This window comes from Poromitra crassiceps, assembly GCF_964638095.1.
Source record: "Poromitra crassiceps genome assembly, chromosome: 8".
Lineage (NCBI taxonomy): Eukaryota > Metazoa > Chordata > Actinopteri > Beryciformes > Melamphaidae > Poromitra > Poromitra crassiceps.
In genome coordinates, this window is record NC_139629.1 from 8166989 (window position 1) to 8188387 (window position 21399).

Consider the following 21399-nt stretch of genomic DNA (forward strand, 5'->3'; position numbering starts at 1 on the left):
CATCTGTCCAATCAGCTGTCCTTACATCTGTCCAATCAGCTGTCCTTACATCTGTCCAATCAGCTGTCCTTACATCTGTCCTTACATCTGTCCAATCAGCTGTCCTTACATCTGTCCAATCAGCTGTCCTTACATCTGTCCAATCAGCTGTCCTTACATCTGTCCAATCAGCTGTCCTTACATCTGTCCTTACATCTGTCCAACCAGCTGTCCTTACATCTGTCCAATCAGCTGTCCTTACATCTGTCCAATCAGCTGTCCTTACATCTGTCCTTACATCTGTCCAACCAGCTGTCCTTACATCTGTCCAATCAGCTGTCCTTACATCTGTCCTTACATCTGTGCAATCAGCTGTCCTTACATCTGTGCAATCAGCTGTCCTTACATCTGTGCAATCAGCTGTCCTTACATCTGTCCAACCAGCTGTCCTTACATCTGTCCATCCAGCTGTCCTTACATCTGTCCTTACATCTGTCCATCCAGCTGTCCTTACATCTGTCCATCCAGCTGTCCTTACATCTGTCCATCCAGCTGTCCTTACATCTGTCCATCCAGCTGTCCTTACATCTGTCCAATCAGCTGTCCAACCAGCTGTCCTTACATCTGTCCATCCAGCTGTCCTTACATCTGTCCATCCAGCTGTCCTTACATCTGTCCATCCAGCTGTCCTTACATCTGTCCAATCAGCTGTCCAACCAGCTGTCCTTACATCTGTCCAATCAGCTGTCCTTACATCTGTGCAATCAGCTGTCCTTACATCTGTCCAATCAGCTGTCCTTACATCTGTCCAATCAGCTGTCCTTACATCTGTCCATCCAGCTGTCCTTACATCTGTCCAATCAGCTGTCCAACCAGCTGTCCTTACATCTGTCCAATCAGCTGTCCTTACATCTGTCCATCCAGCTGTCCTTACATCTGTCCAACTTGAACTAGCTGTCCTTGCATCTGCACACATTGGCTGCTAGCAATTCAGGGTCTGACATTTTGACAGCCACTTCTTTGTATCATCATAACTGAGGCAGGAACCCATACAGGCAATATTCAAATCAGATCCACAGTCCTTAAATGTTTATGAAATCTTATTTATTATTCATTAGTCACATTTTTCTTTGGTTTGAACAAGAATTATGTCCCTGTTATTTACTCACATTTGAAAGTTAGAAAACGTGCTTATTTCTTCTGTCAGCAGTATTACATTTCATCAACCGCAAAACATTTGTAATCATACGCAATCAATCGTAGAAGCAATCGAGTACTGCAGGACTGAGTCAGAAAGTAGCAAAAAGATGTCAGCCCTGCGGTACTGGATAGGGATGTCGAAAATCATAATTTTTCTTGACCGACAACCGACCCTCATTAGCCGACAACTGTCGGTTAACCGAGAAGATTAAAATGCGCTATTTGACTGTCTGTGCCCCATTAAACCATTCCCACAACAAATGCTTGATTTTTTTCATGATAAAGCGTTTATTTTTACATCTACAAGCAGAAAAAAACACATTAACAAAACGAGAAGACAAGTTAATCCTCCATCTAAACAAAAACATTCCTCAGATAGGCTATGATAGGAGCTGCAGCATTGCAGAAGGGGGAAATACGGAGGGAAAAAACCCATACTCACGCTCACAATTCTTAAATGAATTATCTTACTGCAGGTGTCGGAAATAGTCTAATAAAACCAGCAGAAACTAATTTTGAAAGCTCAGAACGAAACGTGTCGCTGAACGAATTTCCACTTTGAATAGCACATCAAGACACCGCCCCAAGCCTTCACGCTGCAGGGCGCACTGACGAAGCGCTTATTGCTCTCTCCTCCTTCTGACATTCTCACTAATTCAACAGTGGTTTACCTGCTTTTGAGATCTGCAAAAAATAGTTTGCTTCTCTCTCCACGCTTCTCCCTCTCTCTCTTTATCTGTGACAAGGGCTGTAGGTGGCTATTATGCTCTCTGTGTCCGGCTGCACGACACTCTTGCTGTAATCGTTGTGGGATTATTACACCTGAGAGAACTCAATTTACGGTAAAAGTGGATTCCTCAGTGAATCGATGTGGAAGACGCAGCTTGTTTTGAAACGCGTCATTGAAAGTAACCTCATGGTCTCATGACAGCGGCTGGAACACAGAAGGAGCATGACTGACTGGCTCGCTGTAGTCTGCACAGGGCAGGGCGTCTTCTCCCGTCTGGTCAAAGCAGAGGGGAGGCGGGGGTGTGGCGCATGTGTGGAGCTGAGTTTATCACAGAGCACATGCATCTCGCACGCGGCGGGAGAGCTTTTGCATTTGGAAAAGCCTTTCTCTAAATGAAAGTTGTTCTGGCAGTGGCAGGAGTGTTTCATTCCTATATAATGCTGCTACAGTAACTACTTAGGCTACGTTAACATTGTTGCTTACCGGGAAGGAGAAAAAAAACACCATATTGGCAACACGTTGTATGCCAATTTAATATGCAAATTAACCGTTTGACCGACATGCTTAACCGACCAATGACGTTGTCGGCGGTTAAACGGTTAACGGTTAACTGTTGACATCCCTAGTACTGGATTCATAGAAGTGGAAGAACCACTTGCCAATGAGATGGATAAGATAAGACATTTTTACCCACCACAGCCGACTATTTACCTGCGTTTGGTGTAGGGCTAAACGATTTTGAAGAAAATATCTAATTGTGATTATTTTGACTGACATTGTTGCGAAATGATTTGCAATATTAGAGAGAATAGTCATTTTTACATCATTATCCTCATTTTAATTGAAAAACGTATTAAAATGATTATGGTGTGATTTGTTTTGTGGTGATCTGTAGCAAACATTTTTTTGTGTTTTTTTAATAATCAAGTTTTCAGTTGTACTTGGCCAATTCCCCCTACTGTCCCTGGTCCCTGATCTGGGGAACGTTGTAGACGAGCAGTAGCACATGCTTCTCTGATACATGTGGAGTCACCTGACAGGGAGGGGTCTCACCAGCAGGACGTAGCGCGTGGGAGGATCACGCTATTCCCCCAGTCACCGTCCCGCCGAACAGGCGTCCCAACAAAAATGCTTTCTTAAGTCTGTAGAATATAAGATGTGTAGGCCAAGACATCTCTGCAGCATGACAATGTAAAAATGGTATTTTTTTTACACGCATTTTGCCTTTAACAAATATTGCGGCTCCTGAGATTTGAAAATTGCAGTAGGCCATATTGTAATTTCGATCAAATTTCGATTCATTGTTCAGCCCTATTTTTTTTTGTATGCATATAATTTTTATTGTTTCATTTTCAGACATTAATTCAACAGTATAACTGCAGACGGGACAGAACCCAAAACAAACAATCCTCAAACAAGTTACATACAATGTGACATTGTCCGACTGCGAGTGTTCAATCTGAAAGGAAACATTTTCTCCCACCCCGTAAACTTAGTCCCATATCCAGTTCATGACACATACCTGTTTTAAATGATTAAAAAACAAAACAAAAAAACAAGAAAGCAAGTACCGGTAAACAAATTCAAACTGAGACAGAAAAGAGAGAAAAAAAGAACAACAAACAAAAACAAAACAAAATAAACAAAAAACATTACAACATAGTGCTTTCAACCTGCGTAAACATGTGTGCAACAATATACAAATGACAAGTTACCCGTTTCTGACCTCACCTAAGTAGTCCAGAAACGGATCCCAGATGGTCGAGAACTTTCCAATCGAGTTAGTCCTCAGAGACCTAAGTCTCTCCATGCGCACCACTGAAACTATGTCTGTCAGCCACAGCTGAAAGGAGGGTGGAGTGGGGGACTTCCAGTCTCTCAAAATAAGTCTCTTGGCAACAACCATCCCCTGTGTCAGGGACTGCTGCACAGCCATGGAGAGGAGCAATGAGGAATCCGAACAGCCACAAATGGCAAGTTCTGCCTCCGGTTTAAGAGTTACTCTGTAGGCTTTAGAATACCAGTCGAAAACTTAAAAGGGCAAAGCCAAAAAGCATGTGACAATGTACCCTCTAACACCTGGCACCTATCGCATAGTGGGGAGACAGATGGGTAAATCTTGTGCAATTTCGATTTGGAATAGTGAACTTTGAATTGGATCAGCTGGTGTCTGCTGTTAACTGAACAAGACTGGACTGTAGACAAACTCCTGTCCCATATAGTCTGCGATAGATCAACGCCAAGTTCGTCCTGCCATGCCTCTCTAATCTTGTCAGTGGAGGCCCTGTTATAGTTATCGAATAAGTATACTAGTCTAGAGATAAGGTGCCTGGAGTGGGGGGGACTCAACAATACCTCAGAGAGAGTGTGTTCGTCTGGGAGAGCTTCAAAATGTCGAAACTTAGAACGTACTGTACGTAATCTCTGACTTGTAGATATCTAAACCAATGCGTGTTGGGCAACTCAAATTTCCTCCTCAGAAGGTCGAAAGAGGCGAAATGGCCATCTATGTATAAGTCTCTGATTGAACACAGCCCTTTCTCACTCCAGGCACGATAGGTTCTGTCTGACCGTGCAGGCAAAAAAATGTGATTAAAACAAATTGGTATATAAGCGGAGACATCTGGTATACTCAGAACTCTTCTGATCTGGTTAAGGATTTTGACTGAGTTTTTTTACCACAAAGGTTAAATTCTTAACTCATTGAGTGCCAATGACGTCGATCGACGTCAAAGTAAATAGTGACGCAGAGTGCCAATGACGTCGATCGACGTCAAATGCGTTTTTTGACGGTGGGACGTGGATCAAAGCCTCCTGCATCTCCTGTACAAATATTGTAGCTATTGAAGGTGTATAACCTATTTTACAGACCCATTAGGTGGCGACAGTGCTCTCCAGATTAGAGAAAGGTCAGGAAAACAGCAGGAAAAAGCCCCGTGATGAAAGAGAAACCGCTCATGCTGCAGCCAGAGCCATATAGATGGCTCTGGCTGGAGCTGACGTTGGCTGCGAACAGCAGTCAATCCGCGCCCACAACTGAGCCTCTCTGTCTCTGCTGTATAGTTTCTCCACACGATTAGCCACCAGAAAAGCAGCACCCGACGCCGAAGGGCCAAACCAATCTCAGCAGTCCGGTTTGGCTTTTCCGTGTCGCGCTGGGAGCCGGCGCACAAAAACGGAGCACTCCGAAAATAGACGCTGGGTGCTTGAGGCTGTGTGTTAGTGTGGGGAGGAGTTTGCAGCTGAGGGGGGGAGAGGGGGGTGGGGCACGCAGGGCACCACACAACTACACCACGTCACTACATCAGAAAATATTAGCTTCAGACTCAGTGAATGTGCTTGAAATGCTTCATTTCACAAAAGGCGGAATATCTCAGCTTCTAGATGGAAACGCCTGTTTTTGACCTATCTTCTCCGGCTGATAACTAAAGAATAGAAAATGATATCAATAAACTTTTTTTTGCTGCTGATACAATAGTCTCATCGTTCTTTGTGTGTGTTCGGTGTTTACATAGTAATATCACACAATATTCTGTGGGCCTCGAGATATCACTGAAAACGCTCTGAAACTCTGGCACTGGGAGCGTCCCTTTCTCCAAAAGTGGCTGGCACTCAATGAGTTAAGAGCCCCTGGCGTTTCTAACTTAGAGAATAACATTGCCTGCAGGGAGGAGTCTGTGATAGAGCTGGCTTCCATTTTTAGCCAAAGGGCGGTCTCAGAGATCAAGTTCAGCCCTAATTCTGGCGGGTGTTGATATCAGACCTTGCCGGTACTGTACTGTCACATTGCTTCATGCACACATCTTCTGTGTGTCTCGGTGTGCGTGTAGAACATGGCGTTCCAGGCGGATCAGAAGGTGAAGGTGGAGATTGTTCGGTCTCTGGGTACAGAGCAGCTCTTCCGCCTGCTCTCGGACCCCGACAGCAATGTGCTGATGAAGACCCTCGGCTTGCTGCGCAATCTGCTGTCGACACGCCCGGTGAGACGCACACACACAGCGGTCACATTGAAAGAAGCACTCACAAGCTCAGACACACACCATGCTTAACTCCCTGTACTCCTGCTTCTCCATCGCCAGCACATTGACCAGATCATGAGTTCTCATGGGAAGCAGATCATGCAGGCCGTCACCCTCATCCTAGAAGGAGAGCACAGCATAGAGGTCAAAGAACAGGTGAGCGCTCTCTCTACGGGGTTCCCATGGCTCCTTGACAACCTTGAAACTTTGCAGATTTGAGGAAAAGAAATCAAGGCCTTGAAAGTTTTTGAAAATAGACATAAATAGACATGGGTCATTGAAAGTGCTTGAATTTATATATTTTGTGCAAGAATATTATTCATTATTTTGAATTGTTTTTAAAACTAAATGTTAGTAAGCCTCTCCTTTTAATTGTCTGTGAGCTTCTCTAACGCCTGCTAGGTCTCATACAAATTCTTAGTGTCGTAACGGTAATTTAACCGTGATCCATGTCTCAAACTAGGCAGTGTTGGGCCTTTCAATTTGAGGGAATCGGGCCTGGAAAGTCCTCGAATCTTATGTTTCAGAAGGTGTGGGAACCCTGTCTTGTACTCATTAGCTGTATATCAAAATCCGGTTCAGATTTTGCAGGTATATATACTAAGCTGACAGTAAGTGACAGTTTGTTTTTCTTCTTCATACAACTCTAGTGTAACATGTTTGTCTATTTGTCAGACTCTGTGCATCCTGGCTAACATTGCCGATGGAAACACAGCCAAGGACCTCATCATGACCAATGACGACATGCTCCAGAAAATCAAGTACTACATGGTAGTGGGACCTCTTCTCCTCTAATAGAAGTGTATACAGGGGACCTCTTCTCCTCTAATAGAAGTGTATACAGTGGCAGCCATCTGCAGTTGGTGCTCCCCAGCCGGCTGCCATAACAAAGAACTGGACTGTTGTTACAGCACATTGCTTTAGAGAAGCTAATGATACTGTTTATTAAGAGGGTGAATTGGTTTAAGTTATGATAAGTTTAAGTATATTAAGTTAAGTTTCTTTTCTTCATTACATACATTTGTTTAATCTGCCAAGGACCTGTCAGGGACCTGCCATGGCCCAGACACCAACTGAAGTTTGCCGCTTCTGTAGTGTACTACTGTGTATAGATCACTCCCATACACTGTTTACCAAGTCAAGTGCAACACATCTTGGTGTCGTTAGATGCAGCAGCATGTTTTCTTGACACTAGGCAGAGTTATTCATGTTTGTAGTCGGGAGGAGTCCACACGACTTGTCCTTCTGCCTCGCTCACTTCCCCCTCTGTCCATTTGCCCACTTGTTCTCTCCTCCTCTCAGGGGCATTCCAATGTGAAACTGCAGCTGGCTGCCACCTTCTGCACCTCCAACCTGATCTGGAACGAGGAGGACGGTAAGGGACGCAGCGCAGCGCTGCAAAGGGACGCAGCGCAGCCAGGGGACGCAGCGCAGCAAAGGGACGCAGCGCTGCAAAGGGACGCAGCGCTGCAAAGGGACGCAGCGCTGCAAAGGGACGCAGCGCTGCAAAGGGACGCAGCGCTGCAAAGGGACGCAGCGCTGCAAAGGGACGCAGCGCAGCCAGGGGACGCAGCGCTGCAAAGGGACGCAGCGCAGCCAGGGGCGGACATGTGGATAAGGAGAGGGACTGTGCTGCTGCTGCTGCATGGTGGGAGATTTGAGTGAGAGGAGGAAGGTGGAAGATATAAGCTATGGGTCATGAGGAGGAGACAGAGATGGGGATTGTGTCATCATCTCCTTCTACTCCTCATCTTGCCAGTAAAGTCAATAGGCTGCTGTTGTTTCAAGTGATAAAAAAAAGGCATACAATGATAATCAAGCAAGAATAATCGTCTGACAACCCCAACCTCCTCTACCGGCTGACGAGGTGAAAACAGGATCACCCCTATTGTGGCTTCTACATGTACGCTAGATTAAGATGAATTCAGATTCAACCCGGACGGACAAACCGCGTCTTTATTCTGTCACAAACACCATCGTGGCATGCACACACGTGCACGGCAACCAGTACACACACGCGCTTTGGAGGCGCCGTGAAATCTGTCCTCCGCGTTTGACCCATCCTGGCTCGTCCTCCTCCATGGTTCAGGCCAGGAGAGGTGGGCAGCTGCAGTGAAGCGCCCGGGGACCAACCTCTTCCAACCGCCGCTGGTCAGACGACGATCTTCTCCATGTTTTTAGTGGGGGGTTATATATGGAGGAACCCCAGGGATCATCTCTGTACGCTAGATGGGAACATGTTTAGCCGTTAGCCGCCCACAGATGCCATGACATGATCAATGCACTGTATTTTGATGAACTGTTAGTTAATTACTCACAAACAAAACCCCAAACAAACATTCCCAGAAATAAAATTTATTTTTTAAATCAATCAAAACCAATGGGGAATAAACAAATTCACCAAACAAAATGAAGATTAACTTTTTGACTGACACTGTGTTTTGATGGTCAAACATACAAACCTAAGAGGAATTTCAACTGACATAGGGGTAGGTAGGTAGTGACAGACCTGACGTGGGGCTAGGAGGTAGGTAGTGACAGAATGACCTGGGGGTAGGTAGGTACGTAGTGACAGACCTGACTTGGGGGTAGGAGGTAGGTCGTGACAGAATGACCTGGGGGTAGGTAGTGACAGACCTGACTTGGGGGGTAGGAGGTAGGTCGTGACAGAATGACCTGGGGGCAGGTAGGTAGGTAGTGACAGAATTGTCCTTTTGGAGTGAACTGTCCCTTTAAATTGCCCTCTGTATGTTTGATCATGCGCTGCCAGGTTCTCAGGAGCGCCAGGACAAGCTGAGGGTGATGGGCTTTGTGGACATCCTGCACAAACTCAGCCAGGCCTCTGACTCCAACCTCAGTGACAGGTGGGCCAGCGTAGAGAACTGAAGCAGCTTCTCACCATACATACACCATACACTCTGTGCAGTGTTGAATTAATGCTTCTCTCATCTCCCCCTGACGTCTCTCCCCCAGGGCAAAGACGGCGATGCAGCAGTACCTAGCATGACCACAGAGGGGAGAGATTCCCCGTTGCCAGCCTAACTAACAATCTACGGGAGGATGGATACCTGCCACCGGTTCTTCATTTCTTGTTATGTTTAATCTCAACGTTTTATTTTGTTGCACAAAGACACCTTTGTTTACCTGTGGCGGGCCTCCCTCCACCTCCCCCACCATACCACCACCTCAACCCGGCCTCCCCAGCTCCTCTCACTCCAAACCTCCACACCTCCGCTTGGAGACTCTGAGACGACAGATGTTGTTGGGGAACCAACGGTTAGGAGGAGGTGTCTTGATCCCCCCCCCCCTTTTCCAATGCAAAGATGAGTTGAAAATATTGTCTTTTTCCTCTTGGACTTGTTGTGAAGACTTTTTTTTTTTTTTTTTGAGTGCAGCAGCCTGATAGTGCCAACCTGTGGCCGGGAGGCTTTGGTGCTTTTGGACTCCCGACAGCGGAGACTTGGGTCTCAGAGAACCGGACTATGAGGTTTGACACAAGGGCAGGGCTGTGGGAGAGCAAAGCTTCCCACTTTTATTTTGTTATTAATTATTAATTATGAATTATATTACTATTAATATTATTGTTATTTTAAGGCGTCACAACTAAGGACACATTTGGGGGGGGGGGGAACTACAGACTGCTTATTTTGAACTTTTTGGTGTTTTATTTTTCTTTTCTTTTTTTGTGGATACATACCTCGTAAATATATATAAATATAAACATATAAATATATTTTTTGGATTTTTATTTTCCTCCCGCCCTCTTGTTTTCATTCACTCTCTCTAATCCTTGATTCCCGGCACAGTCGGGTGAATCTGCCGCAGTGTGAAGCGAGTGTGTGTTTGACTTGAACATGGTCTGTAGAGGTGAATAAGGAACCAATCAGCTGTCGTTTCTGTGTCCTCTTCCCCCCGCACACTTCTGGATCTGTGTGCACGACGTTGGTTTCTCTCATTTCAAAGGCAGCGACTAATGGGAAGCATTGTAGTGTAACGGGACCTTGTGGCTTCTGTCCGACATCCTTATAATCCCAATGGGAAAGGTGGTTACCCGGAGCGACCTGACCGTTTCAAAGCAGCAGGTGTCGTGCGCGTGGACTCGTGGACGAGCAGAGCATCGGCAAGAAGAGGAACCAGAGGCTCCCTCCCTGTGTCCCGACACCTCTGTAGACTCACATTTAATGAAGCCAAATGAATTGGCTTGTCTGCACTCTCTGCATCCCTTAGCTGTGTGCTGCTCGTCAAAAGGGATGAAGTGAAATTGCTCCAAGCGCCCGAGTCTTCTTTACTAAATGTGTTTTGCGGAGCGGATGTAAAGGAAGAAAGGAAGGATGATTGAGACTGGCCCCTGGAGGGTGAGGCACTTAGTGGGGTCCACCACAGCAGAATAAAACGCCAGTGTGTTTCATCCGTCGGCCGTATGATTTCGTCTCCCCTCAGAATCTTTCTAGACTGTTGTCCCCAGACATTTCACACCTTGTTGAAGCTCTGATAGAATGAATGTTACCAATGAAATATATGCAGACCTGAAGAAGGACTTCCTCTGTGTTGTGTCTTATTTCTCAAAAGTGGGAGGCTGTGCTACTGAACAGGAAAAATTGCCACGCAAAAAGTGGCAAATTGCAATGACAGTGATTTTTATCTCGTTTCCAGACCGATCAACCCATTTTTAGTCAAATGATCTCACTGCACTGGCAGGTAATCTTGCTGGTTTCAATCAATTTCACCCAGTATGACTTCTTTCAAGAAATCATAAAATAATTGTACTTTTGCCAAATAAAAGTCCTGAAACAAGTTACATTCTCCTTTGGAGTCAAATTTCCTGAAACCGATCAAAAATGATCTGCCACTGCCCTAAGAAGATTTCACACACACAAAATAAGCTTGATAAGTCTGGAGACAAGATATAATAACTTATGTCAGTTTTTGCAGTGTTGCGTTTGAGTAACCGTGACAAAACGAAAATTAAACTTGCCTGTTTACACTGTGCTTTTACTTTCTGCCAGTATTGTTTTCACCTTACAAATCGGTCGGGACCAAGGCAGAGGGTTGTGGGCGCACATGTTGAGTGCTTACAGTAAGTCATCTGCCTCTGAAACCAGGTCCAAACAAGGATCAAATCCAACTAGAGCGTCCTCTCTCTCGTCTCCTCTCTGTCTCCCTTTCGACTTCCCTGTCTTCACTGTCTAAATAAAGCACACATTAAACCCAGGGCCAACAAAGTAGCACAGGAGTCTGAGGCGTTAGAAAACAACACTTCTTTATTGTTGTACAGTATTTATTCCTGGCAAAGTTTCTGTAACAGTAGTCATTAATAAAATACATCTGAAGCCCAAACAGCCTCCAGTGGGGCAGGCGGTTTGTCTGCTCGCGCCATCGCTCGGCCCTCGACAGCTCAAAAGCAAGCACATTCCTCATGCAAATAGCTGTGACATGCATTTCATTCAAGACCCAGAACACCGCGCCCTGTAGGACCCCGCGGAAATCCATCGACCTCAGTGGGCAGTCTGCTCAATTATATTTAAATGTGAAAAGAGTGCAGGTCCCCCCCCAACCCCGCCCTCCCTCCTCCCCCCTCGTTACACAAAATAGAAACCAGAAACAGACTGTTTATATTACAAACAACGTGTGATGGACCCGTCTTGCACATACATGCCTCTTTGGCGAGATCATGCTAAGACGGTCCTCAGACCTCTGTGGTGATGCTGCCTGGCTTTTGTACTTGTTTTAGAGATAGTCTGTTGTCTTTGACCAGCATTTAGCTCAGTAGTTGAGTTGCAGATCATGATAAATGTGCATGTGTGTTTTCATTATTTACATGTGTCTGCTACATAAGAATGGGAGAAAGGCTATACACCCAAGTCTGAAATGCATGATCCCGTTATAGACTTTCACTGGAATGCTGTTGCTAGGGAACAGTTTGAAACCTAACTTATTTCCGGCCAGCTATTGTATTAGCAAACACTACAAACAGGACATAAGCTAGGGCACATTTAGAATGTTTGTCATCAAGTTGAAAATGGTCTTTAGAGCGAGTGTAGTTCCAACGTAAAGAGACACGCGATATCTGCTCGACCTCCCACATTATATACCCACCTCAATACTTTCTCAATCAACAAAAATAAATACATAAATAAATAAAGTACATTTGAAAGAAAGGTGCAAGTGTTCTCCATAGGTGAAGCTGATGGCTTATTTTCGAAAGCATCGTGATGTAAATGATCAAATGCTTGCCTGTAGTTATGTCTTGATGTGGAGAAGGCACGAATGGCTAAAGCTCAGGAGTGATGTGGGGGTTGTCTTTTGCTGTACAGTCTGGTAGGCTGGTTGTAAACACTCATAGATGGTGATATACAGTGACGCATGGGTGCCATTTATGACTTCCTGTATGTGTTCATCCTCCCCCACCTTTACCCTAAAGCCAGCCTTTGTCTTTGGCACACTAACTCCATCCCCAGCGCAGCCCCATACATTTAGCTATAGGCCCACACTGTGGCTCTCCATACTGTAATAGAAGCATCTCTGGTCCTCCACTTGCTAGATTGTGTCCTTCAAAGGGTCCTCTTAAAGACCAGGGGGACCAGTGGCGCCGGAACGAGTGGGACACAATTTTTTTTTTTTTTTTTTTTTTTTATCTTTTCTTCCCGGGCCCAAAGGGCGCCGTTCTTTCGGCGCCCATAAGGGTGCCGACGAAAAATTTACGTTTTTATGGACGTTTGGATGATTTTTTGCCATATTTAGATGAATATCTCATTTTAAATTAACATTAGGATTATACTGTAGTGATGTAATTATTCAGTATTTTTCCTTTTCTCACTCACTTGGTGACCTGCTCTCCCTTTAGGTCATTTTATAATTACACTACAACAGACAGCAACACAGGCAGAAACACTGAACTTATTATTATTATTATTATTATCACTTCGAAACACAGTGCAAAACTTGTCATCTCAACACAAAAATAAAATAACAATAACCGTATACGATTATAGCAGCAGCCAATGACAGTGAGTGCAGTACAGAGTCCAGGTCTGTCTGTCTCTCAGGTGTAATAATCCCACAATGATCACGGCTTTAACAAGTGTCTGTAAAGTGGGCTCTCTGTAACTTGATCCCTGGGTCTGTCTGTCTCAGGTGTAATAATCCCACAACGATCACGGCTTTAACAAGCATCACATGCTGTGTAAACAGTGTAAAGTGGGCTCTAAGCGTCAGGGGCAGTTGCCCCCTCAGATTAAAAAAAAAAAAAAAAAATTTAGGGGGACCAAATTTTAAGGGGGACAAAATGTCCCCATGTCCCCCTTGTTCCGGCGCCAGTGAGGGGGACGCAAACACGGAGCGCCCTTTGTAATATGTCTGCAGATTGTGTGTGTGTGTGTGTGTGTTTGTGTCATTCTATGTGCAAATACATGAGCGCATGATGTCTCTGAAGAGATGCTTCAATGCTTCGGCTGAATGGAATAATTGACGACCTCTGCAGGTCGTTCTTGGGTTTGATGAGGTGACTTGAGACTGAATAAGGAGTTTACATTCGCAGTCCCAATGCGGTGGCTCATATAATCTGTTTCCCACTGAGATGTGTGTTAACGCCTGCCCTCAGAGGAGCTGGAACATCTGGACACATGCATGGTAGGTTTAATAGCAGTGTTCTTCTACGTTCCCGTTGGTTGACAAGAGCCAAATGAGGCTGTACGCCTCTTGAGTCAGCCCCCCGTTAGGTCCTGTGAGTGTCCCCAGTAGCTGTAATGGATTGATAGATACCACCGGAGTGTGTAAGACAATTTGTGCTGTTGTAGTTCTGTGGTTGGCCTGTGGTCGGAGGAAAGAAACAACTCCTCGTTCACATTGATGAGTGACAGCTGGCTTGGTGCCTTTCCCTCCGTCTACTTGTCTGTTTTTCGCCGGACTGCCTGCCTGGCAAATTGCTCCTAGTAGTTAGATAATTTTAGCAAAATGCTTGGACCATCTGTGAAAAAATTTACTACCAATAGCTTTCTTCACCAATGTGTTCTTATAGGTGTCTAGAATCACCTCTCAATTAGTGCAAACCCAAATCCTCGTGGAAAATCCTGGAGAGCCAATCAAAGTTAAGGTGCCCCGAGGGCTTGGGTGAAAAATATGATAAAAATTAAAAGTCTAAAATGAACTTGTGGGGTGTCTAACTAGGGGTTTTCAGGGGTGCTGAATCCATTCCAAACATTATTTTTGAGTAAAAATGTCTCCCTGACCATATGATATTGGTATATTGGTTATGTAAGGGATAATGTATATTGAGGCGGTGATTACGGGGGAAATAATGACCGACAGGTGGATTGAGCCCGACGCGCCAGCGGAGGGCTTAATCGTTCACCTGAAGGTCATTATTTCCCAGTAATCACCGCCTCAATATACATTATCCCGCTTAGAACACGGCCTACAACTAAATCATTCAATAATCTGACAAAAATAATTATTCAAATAGATTTTTTAATAGCGTTTTCAACGACATAGCGGTTTCATTCGTAATTGCCACACAAGACACCACAGCTGCAACTGGTTGGCCTAATTAGTAGTGTCTTGCTGACAAAAAGCTCTTATCAACTGATTAATCCAGGTGTGGCAGAGCAGCGGTCGGTTGTCGAGAAATAATGACCGGTGAATATTGTTGATTGACCAATCAGAATCGAGTATTCAAGAGAGCCGTGTTCTAATGTTATGTAAAGCACAGTGTATAATCAATCAGGATTTTCCACGAGGATTTGGGTTTGCACTAATTGAGAGGTGATTCTAGACACCTATAAGAACACATTGGTGAAGAAAGCTATTGGTAGTAAATTTTTTCACAGATGGTCCAAGCATTTTGCTAAAATTCTCTAACTATAGTGTAAAATGGACCCTCTCTCTTCTTTTGCCATTGCTTTTCCATTCTGTCTATCCGGCCATCACTTTCCCTGGCCTAGTGTTCTTTTTCCACCTCTCTCCTTCTCCCTCCTTCTTTTGTTGGCTCGCTGGCTTTCGCTGGCTTTCACTCCTTCAGAGAGCAGCTCCTTCCTCGTCGATAAAACGGATGTGCTCCGCGGAGGACGTCCTCTCCTCGCCCTCTCCTCCCCACTCCTGCATCTCCAGCTCCTGGGGTCGAATGCCGGGTCGGGCCTCCCCTGGGTGCGGCTGCGAGTTAGACCAGGGAGGCGTGTGGCTGCCTCCGCCCCTGCTCCTCGCCCTGGTAGAGTCCAGAGAAAAGGGGAGGGAGACGGTGGAGTGATGGAGGGAGAAGGCGGGAAGTACGAGAGGGTTGGAAGGGGAGAGAGGGGAGAGAGGGGAGAGAGGGGAGAGAGGGGAGAGAGGGGAGAGAGGGGAGGGACACAAAGCCATTGGCCTACAGTCCCCCGGGGAGGAGGCGAGCGACGGGGGAGCCGAGCAGTGGGAGGGAGGCGGGGGCGGGGCATCCTGGGAGGGAGGCGGGGGGAGCAGAGCTCTGCCCAGGCGGGGTGGGTGAGGGCCCTGGCAGGGGGAAAGGGACGAGGAGGAGGACAGAGACATGGAGAAGGACAGAGAGGGTGAGGGGGTGTGAGAGGCCAGGGGGGGCTGGTCCTGAAAGGACATGAAGAACATTCCGTTGCTTGAAGAAGCGCGGAGACCGCAGAGGACTGGGGTTCCCTCGGGGTGTCCTTCCCCGGGCGAGGGAGGGCGGGAGTGGGCGTGGCCCGTGATGCCGCCGCCCGGGGCGCTGGACTGGGCCTGTGGCAGCGCCGGGGGCGAGGAAGCAGGCCTGTGTGGTGAATGAGGAGTAGGGAGAAGGCACCCGGGCAAGTACACGCCCCCCATGTCTCCGGTGTCCAACAGGGAACAAGCCTCGGATCTCTGAAGGGAGCGGGGCGGGGCAGGGGGCGGCTCTGCCAGGCAGGTGCCGGTCGACAGTTGGCCAGCGCTGCTGGGAGGCGGGGTTAAATTTGGCGTCAGGATCGGCAGCACCGGATGCGGCGCCACTTGGAGGAGGGGCTTAAGCAGGCGTGTCATCGCCTGCAGCTCCTGACTGAGCTGGGACACTTGTTTGGAGAGGCTGCTCATCTGTATGGTGAAGACACACACACACCCGAAAACCAGACCAACGTCACTTCATAGAAATATTAATACATCCATTTGTTTATCTTCTGCTCAATAATCAGGAAGGTAGGAGAGCGTACAAAAATACATGTAGCCCTGTAGTCTGTGACAACGTTAATTGTTGTTTGTGTAAAGTGAACTTCACTGGCTTCCCATCATTGCAAGGATCAAATTCAAAACACTTGTTCTGGCCTACTCAGCAGTTCACCTCACAGCCCCACCATACCTACAACCCATGGTCAGTTTCCAGATCCCTCACCGCTCACTCCGACCCTCCACTAGCTCAGGACACCTTGCCCCTCCCCCCCCACATGGTTTTAACAGCTCCCGATCACAACTTTTTCCCCATCTTGCACCAAAATGTTGGAACGAGCTCCCCTCTTCAATAAGAACTCCCCATTTTCAAAAAACAGTTAAAAACCCATCTTTTCAGACTTCATGTTGCCCCCCCTGTAAACCCTCTCTAGCTCCTATGCACTTTGATTCTTATGCACTTTTATCTCTTCTCTTTTCTATCTTTCTATCCTCCTATTCTTCTTATCCGCACCTCTATTGTCTGTAAATATGTTTTAATTTAAATTGCTGTTTATACATTTGTTCGCTTAAAACTTTTATTAATTTTTTGCTTATTGCTGTACTGTGTTATAACCTGATTGTATGTCGCTTTGGATAAAGGCGTCTGCCAAATATCAATAAAGTAAAGTAAAGTAAAGTAAAGTATCATCTGATACCTGTCTCCCTGCATAATGTTCACGTGCAGCAACATCTTTTATTTCATCTCTAACAGCACGCACTATCTCCTGAAATAGCATCTCGTGTTCCTACCTCTCTGTCTGTCACGTATCCTGAAATAGAGCCTTGTTGTGCTCCGATGGCAGACACTCGTTTGTGTAGAGCTGAACACTCACTCACCCCCTCAGTTAACTTCCACACACTCTGCTTGATGTCAGACTCACCCCCTCAGTTAACTTCCACACACTCTGCTTGATGTCAGACTCACCCCCTCAGTTAACTTCGACACACTCTGCTTGGTGTCAGACACACTCTGCTTGGTGTCAGACACCTCCTCAGTTAACTTCGACACACTCTGCTTGGTGTCAGACACCTCCTCAGTTAACTTCCACACATTCTGCTTGATGTCAGACACCCCCTCAGTTAACTTCGACACACTCTGCTTGATGTCAGACTCCTCGCGGGATGGGGATGGCGGCATGGCTGCGGGGGACAGGCTGGGGCTGAACTCAGACTTCTGCGACGAGTTGGAATTGCTCTCTGTTTCGATGCCGTCCACGAATCTAGAGTCCGATCGGGATGAGATGAGTGAGAGAAAAACCAGAGAAATAAGTGGATGAGAAATGAATGTAAATCAAATCGCCCGTGGGCAACGCTCTGAGAAGAGAGCAGTGGAATCCAGAATCCAGAGCAGAATTTCTAATGGCCCTGCGGACGCTGTGGCGATGTGCTTTGCAGTAATTGCTTTCAAAACATGAAAATCGCAGTATGAACAGATTCTGCATGTTATGAATGTTTGTGTGGACATGAATACATATGCTGTGTAGTACACACACAACATATCTACAGTCTGGAAAATAATTTTAAACCCTCTAACCCCAGCCTCCTGTGGCCAACGCGCACTATTGCCTACTAGTTGCCATAGCAGCCAGACACCCCAGTTGGAGCGTTAATTGTGTTCTCTACTGTAACAGTCCCCCCTCTGGCTGTGCAATGTGTGTCTCTAGTCTTTCTGATCACCGCTCCGTGTCTTGTCTTTCAGTGTGTGTGTGTCTAGTCTTTCTGATCACCGCTCCGTGTCTTGTCTTTCAGTGTGTGTGTGTCTCTAGTCTTTCTGATCACCGCTCCGTGTCTTGTCTTTCAGTGTGTGTGTCTCTAGTCTTTCTGATCACCGCTCCGTGTCTTGTCTTTCAGTGTGTGTGTGTCTCTAGTCTTTCTGATCACCGCTCCGTGTCTTGTCTTTCAGTGTGTGTGTGTCTCTAGTCTTTCTGATCACCGCTCCGTGTCTTGTCTTTCAGTGTGTGTGTCTCTAGTCTTTCTGATCACCGCTCCGTGTCTTGTCTTTCAGTGTGTGTGTGTCTAGTCTTTCTGATCACCGCTCCGTGTCTTGTCTTTCAGTGTGTGTGTGTCTAGTCTTTCTGATCACCGCTCCATGTCTTGTCTTTCAGTGTGTGTGTGTCTAGTCTTTCTGATCACTGCTCCGTGTCTTGTCTTTCAGTGTGTGTGTGTGTGTCTAGTCTTTCTGATCATCGCTCCGTGTCTTGTCTTTCAGTGTGTGTGTCTAGTCTTTCTGATCACTGCTCCATGTCTTGTTTTTCAGTGTGTGTGTGTGTGTGTGTGTGTGTGTGTGTGTGTGTGTGTGTGTGTGTGTGTGTGTGTGTGTGTTACCTAGGGCTGAGCTCGGCGGGCACGCTGCTGAAGCTGACCACGGGTATCTGCAGGCTGGCGGGGCGGGAGTGGTCGGTGGGGGCGCGGAAGGGCCTGGGGGGCAGCAGAGGGGAGCGCAGCGGGGAGCTGAGCCCCCTGCTGAGGCGGAGCGGGGAGCGAGGCGCACGGCACACCGAGATCTGCTCCTCCGCCCCCTCCTCGTCCTCCCGTATGGACGGCAGCTTCTTCACCAGGCCGCCGTTGCTCTCCCAGTCCACCTGACAGGGAGAGAGCAGCCCTGGGTGACTGCACGGTCTTTCCGGGGCTGAGCGACTGTCCCATATTTACAGCCTACTTGCTTTCGCCCGTGTTTTCCTGTCAGATTGAAGCTATATTCTACATAGGTCAAGTTTATTTGTATAGCCTAGTTCACACGCATGTCTCAGAGGGCTTTACAGAGAAGGTGTCGAGCTAAATCTAGCTATCAAAGCACTATCAATAAACAGAAATTGGACAATCCTCAGGTTGGATTGGGCTGAAACTTTGCATGGTGGTGGGTTATTCAAGATTCAAGATTCAAGTTTATTGAGTGTCCCAGAAGGGCAATTTGGTTTGCAGCGAGCGTAAAAGAACACATAGACATAGGCACACATGATTAAAAGTTTAAAACAAAAATATAAAAGCAAACACAAAGCAGCAGATTAAAATGCACAACAATTCAAAGTGCAAGTAAGAGTAAACTAAAACAGATACAAAGTGCAACTAAACAGGCATAAATAGTTTAAGGTGCACATCAGTGCAAAGTGCAAGTAGATGCTACGGTGAGGGCGGCCAAGAAGTTGCCCTGGCAGATTCTCAGCGCAACACATTACAAGAGAGATGCTACAATGTATCACAGTATAATGAAATGCAAATAAACCCATAAAACAAGTAAAACAAGAGGCATTTCTGCAGGTTAAGATACGTACCTCTATAAGGTAGGTTGTGTAACAAAATAACTGAAAGACAGACTGAACAGCGAGTCCCAAGTCAACTGAACAGCAGCAACTGTAAAGTGCGTTATATTTTTGCCTCTGCAGCATTTCTAGCTCTAATGGAGACAGGCACAAAGGAGTTTTTATATGTTTTTCTTAGCCAGAGGGGCACGAAGGCGAAGCAGTTCGTATTCCGAGCTCAGAGGGTGGACATCCTCTGAGCAGATGGACTTAACTTTTTTCAGCACCTGTCTGTTAAAAATATTGTCCTCCAGGCTACTGAAATGAACTCCCGTTATTTTCGAAGCCACCTTATGATCTGGGGAAGGTCATGGGCAGGTCTTAAAGTCATGGAAGCACCTGGAAAGTCCTGGAAACGACCACACACCTACACCCCAGGTCAGATCGGGCTGAAAATGTGCATGGCGGTGTGTTATGATCCAGAGAAGGCCATGGGTAGGTTGTAAAGTCCTGGAACCACCTGGAAAGTCCTGGAAACCACCTCCCCAGGGCGGATTGGGCTGACAATTTGCATGGGGATTAGTTATGATCCGGGGAAGGTCATTTTGCAGGTTGAAGAAGTCCTGCAACCACCTGGAAAGTTCTGGAAACCACCTGGGCACCGCCATCATTTCCAGCCAAGCAAAGACACAGGTGTATTGTTTTGTGCCCATTGAACCTGGGCAACGCCGGGTACATTGCTAGTCTTATATAAACATATAAAAACAAGTATAGGAGAGAGCAGAGGGAGGGAGAAGAGGGGAGAGAGAACAGAGTGGAGAGAGAGACAGAGAGAGAGGAGAGAGGGAGAAAGATAGACAGGTGCACATACATAGGTGTTCTCCCAAAATAGCATAGGATCCAGATACTTGCATCCCATTCTGTGCCAAAATAGTTAGTTATTATGTGGTGTAGTGACATCTTCATACCAGTGGGTGGCAGACAAAGACAATAGTTCATACCTGTATGTGTTGCATGTTTGACATGAAGTAGTACAGTACATCTCTAGATACTCCCTCTCCCAACAGAGACAATTTGAGTAGAAATGATGCAATTCCCTTTGGTACCTCTCCTCCAAAAGCAAAGAGGGACTTTGGGGATTCCCTCCCAGTTCTAACAGAGCCTCCACCCCTCCACCCCCTGCTCTGATGTCGACAACAACACAGTCGACAGTGAGGAGCTTGTGTTTTTTTATTCTGGTTGAAAGTAACTGCTTCTGGTTAAATTCAAATTATTGACTAAACCTGTTATTATGCTTTGGGTGACTGTGGCCTTGTGACATCCCTCTTTGCCAGGCTAGGCTGTAAAAAGAAGTCTCTTGCTTTGTCTGACTTTGCCCCATCACCTCCTCCTCCCCCAGCCAAGACACACTGTCCTCCATCACCTCCTCCTCCCCCAGCCAAGACACACAGTCCTCCATCACCTCCCCCCCCAGCCAAGACACACAGTCCTCCATCACCTCCTCCTCCTCCCCCAGCCAAGACACACTGTCCTCCATCACCTCCTCCTCCCCCAGCCAAGACACACAGTCCTCCATCACCTCCTCCTCCAGCCAAGACACACAGTCCTCCATCACCTCCTCCTCCAGCCAAGACACACAGTCCTCCATCACCTCCTCCTCCAGCCAAGACACACAGTCCTCCATCACCTCCTCCTCCAGCCAAGACACACTGTCCTCCATCACCTCCTCCTCCCCCAGCCAAGACACACAGTCCTCCATCACCTCCTCCTCCAGCCAAGACACACAGTCCTCCATCACCTCCTCCTCCAGCCAAGACACACAGTCCTCCATCACCTCCTCCTCCTCCCCCAGCCAAGACACACAGTCCTCCATCACCTCCTCCTCCTCCCCCAGCCAAGACACACTGTCCTCCATCACCTCCTCCTCCTCCCCCAGCCAAGACACACAGTCCTCCATCACCTCCTCCCCCAGCCAAGACACACTGTCCTCCATCACCTCCTCCTCCTCCCCCAGCCAAGACACACTGTCCTCCATCACCTCCTCCTCCAGCCAAGACACACAGTCCTCCATCAC

At 46.9% G+C, this 21399-nt stretch overlaps 2 protein-coding genes across 2 annotated transcripts in view; one reads left to right on the forward strand and one right to left on the reverse strand.

Annotated features, from left to right (window-relative positions):
* The window catches only part of armc8 (armadillo repeat containing 8), a 37182-nt gene extending 26606 nt beyond the window's left edge, over positions 1-10576 (forward strand). The window contains exons 17-22 of the mRNA XM_083642390.1: positions 5740-5889; positions 5989-6084; positions 6604-6699; positions 7231-7303; positions 8699-8792; positions 8902-10576. Coding sequence (XP_083498516.1) covers positions 5740-5889; positions 5989-6084; positions 6604-6699; positions 7231-7303; positions 8699-8792; positions 8902-8935 — 543 coding nt within the window. The 3' untranslated portion in view covers positions 8936-10576. The remainder of the gene's footprint in view (positions 1-5739; positions 5890-5988; positions 6085-6603; positions 6700-7230; positions 7304-8698; positions 8793-8901) is intronic.
* A 4364-nt stretch (positions 10577-14940) lies between these two features.
* Positions 14941-21399, reverse strand: part of kcnh3 (potassium voltage-gated channel, subfamily H (eag-related), member 3) — a gene marked incomplete at both ends in the record, with an annotated part of 204164 nt that continues 197705 nt past the window's right edge. The window contains 4 exons of the mRNA XM_083642271.1: positions 14941-15127; positions 15272-15975; positions 17159-17306; positions 18412-18668. Of these exons, the coding sequence (XP_083498397.1) occupies positions 14941-15127; positions 15272-15975; positions 17159-17306; positions 18412-18668 (1296 nt within the window). The remainder of the gene's footprint in view (positions 15128-15271; positions 15976-17158; positions 17307-18411; positions 18669-21399) is intronic.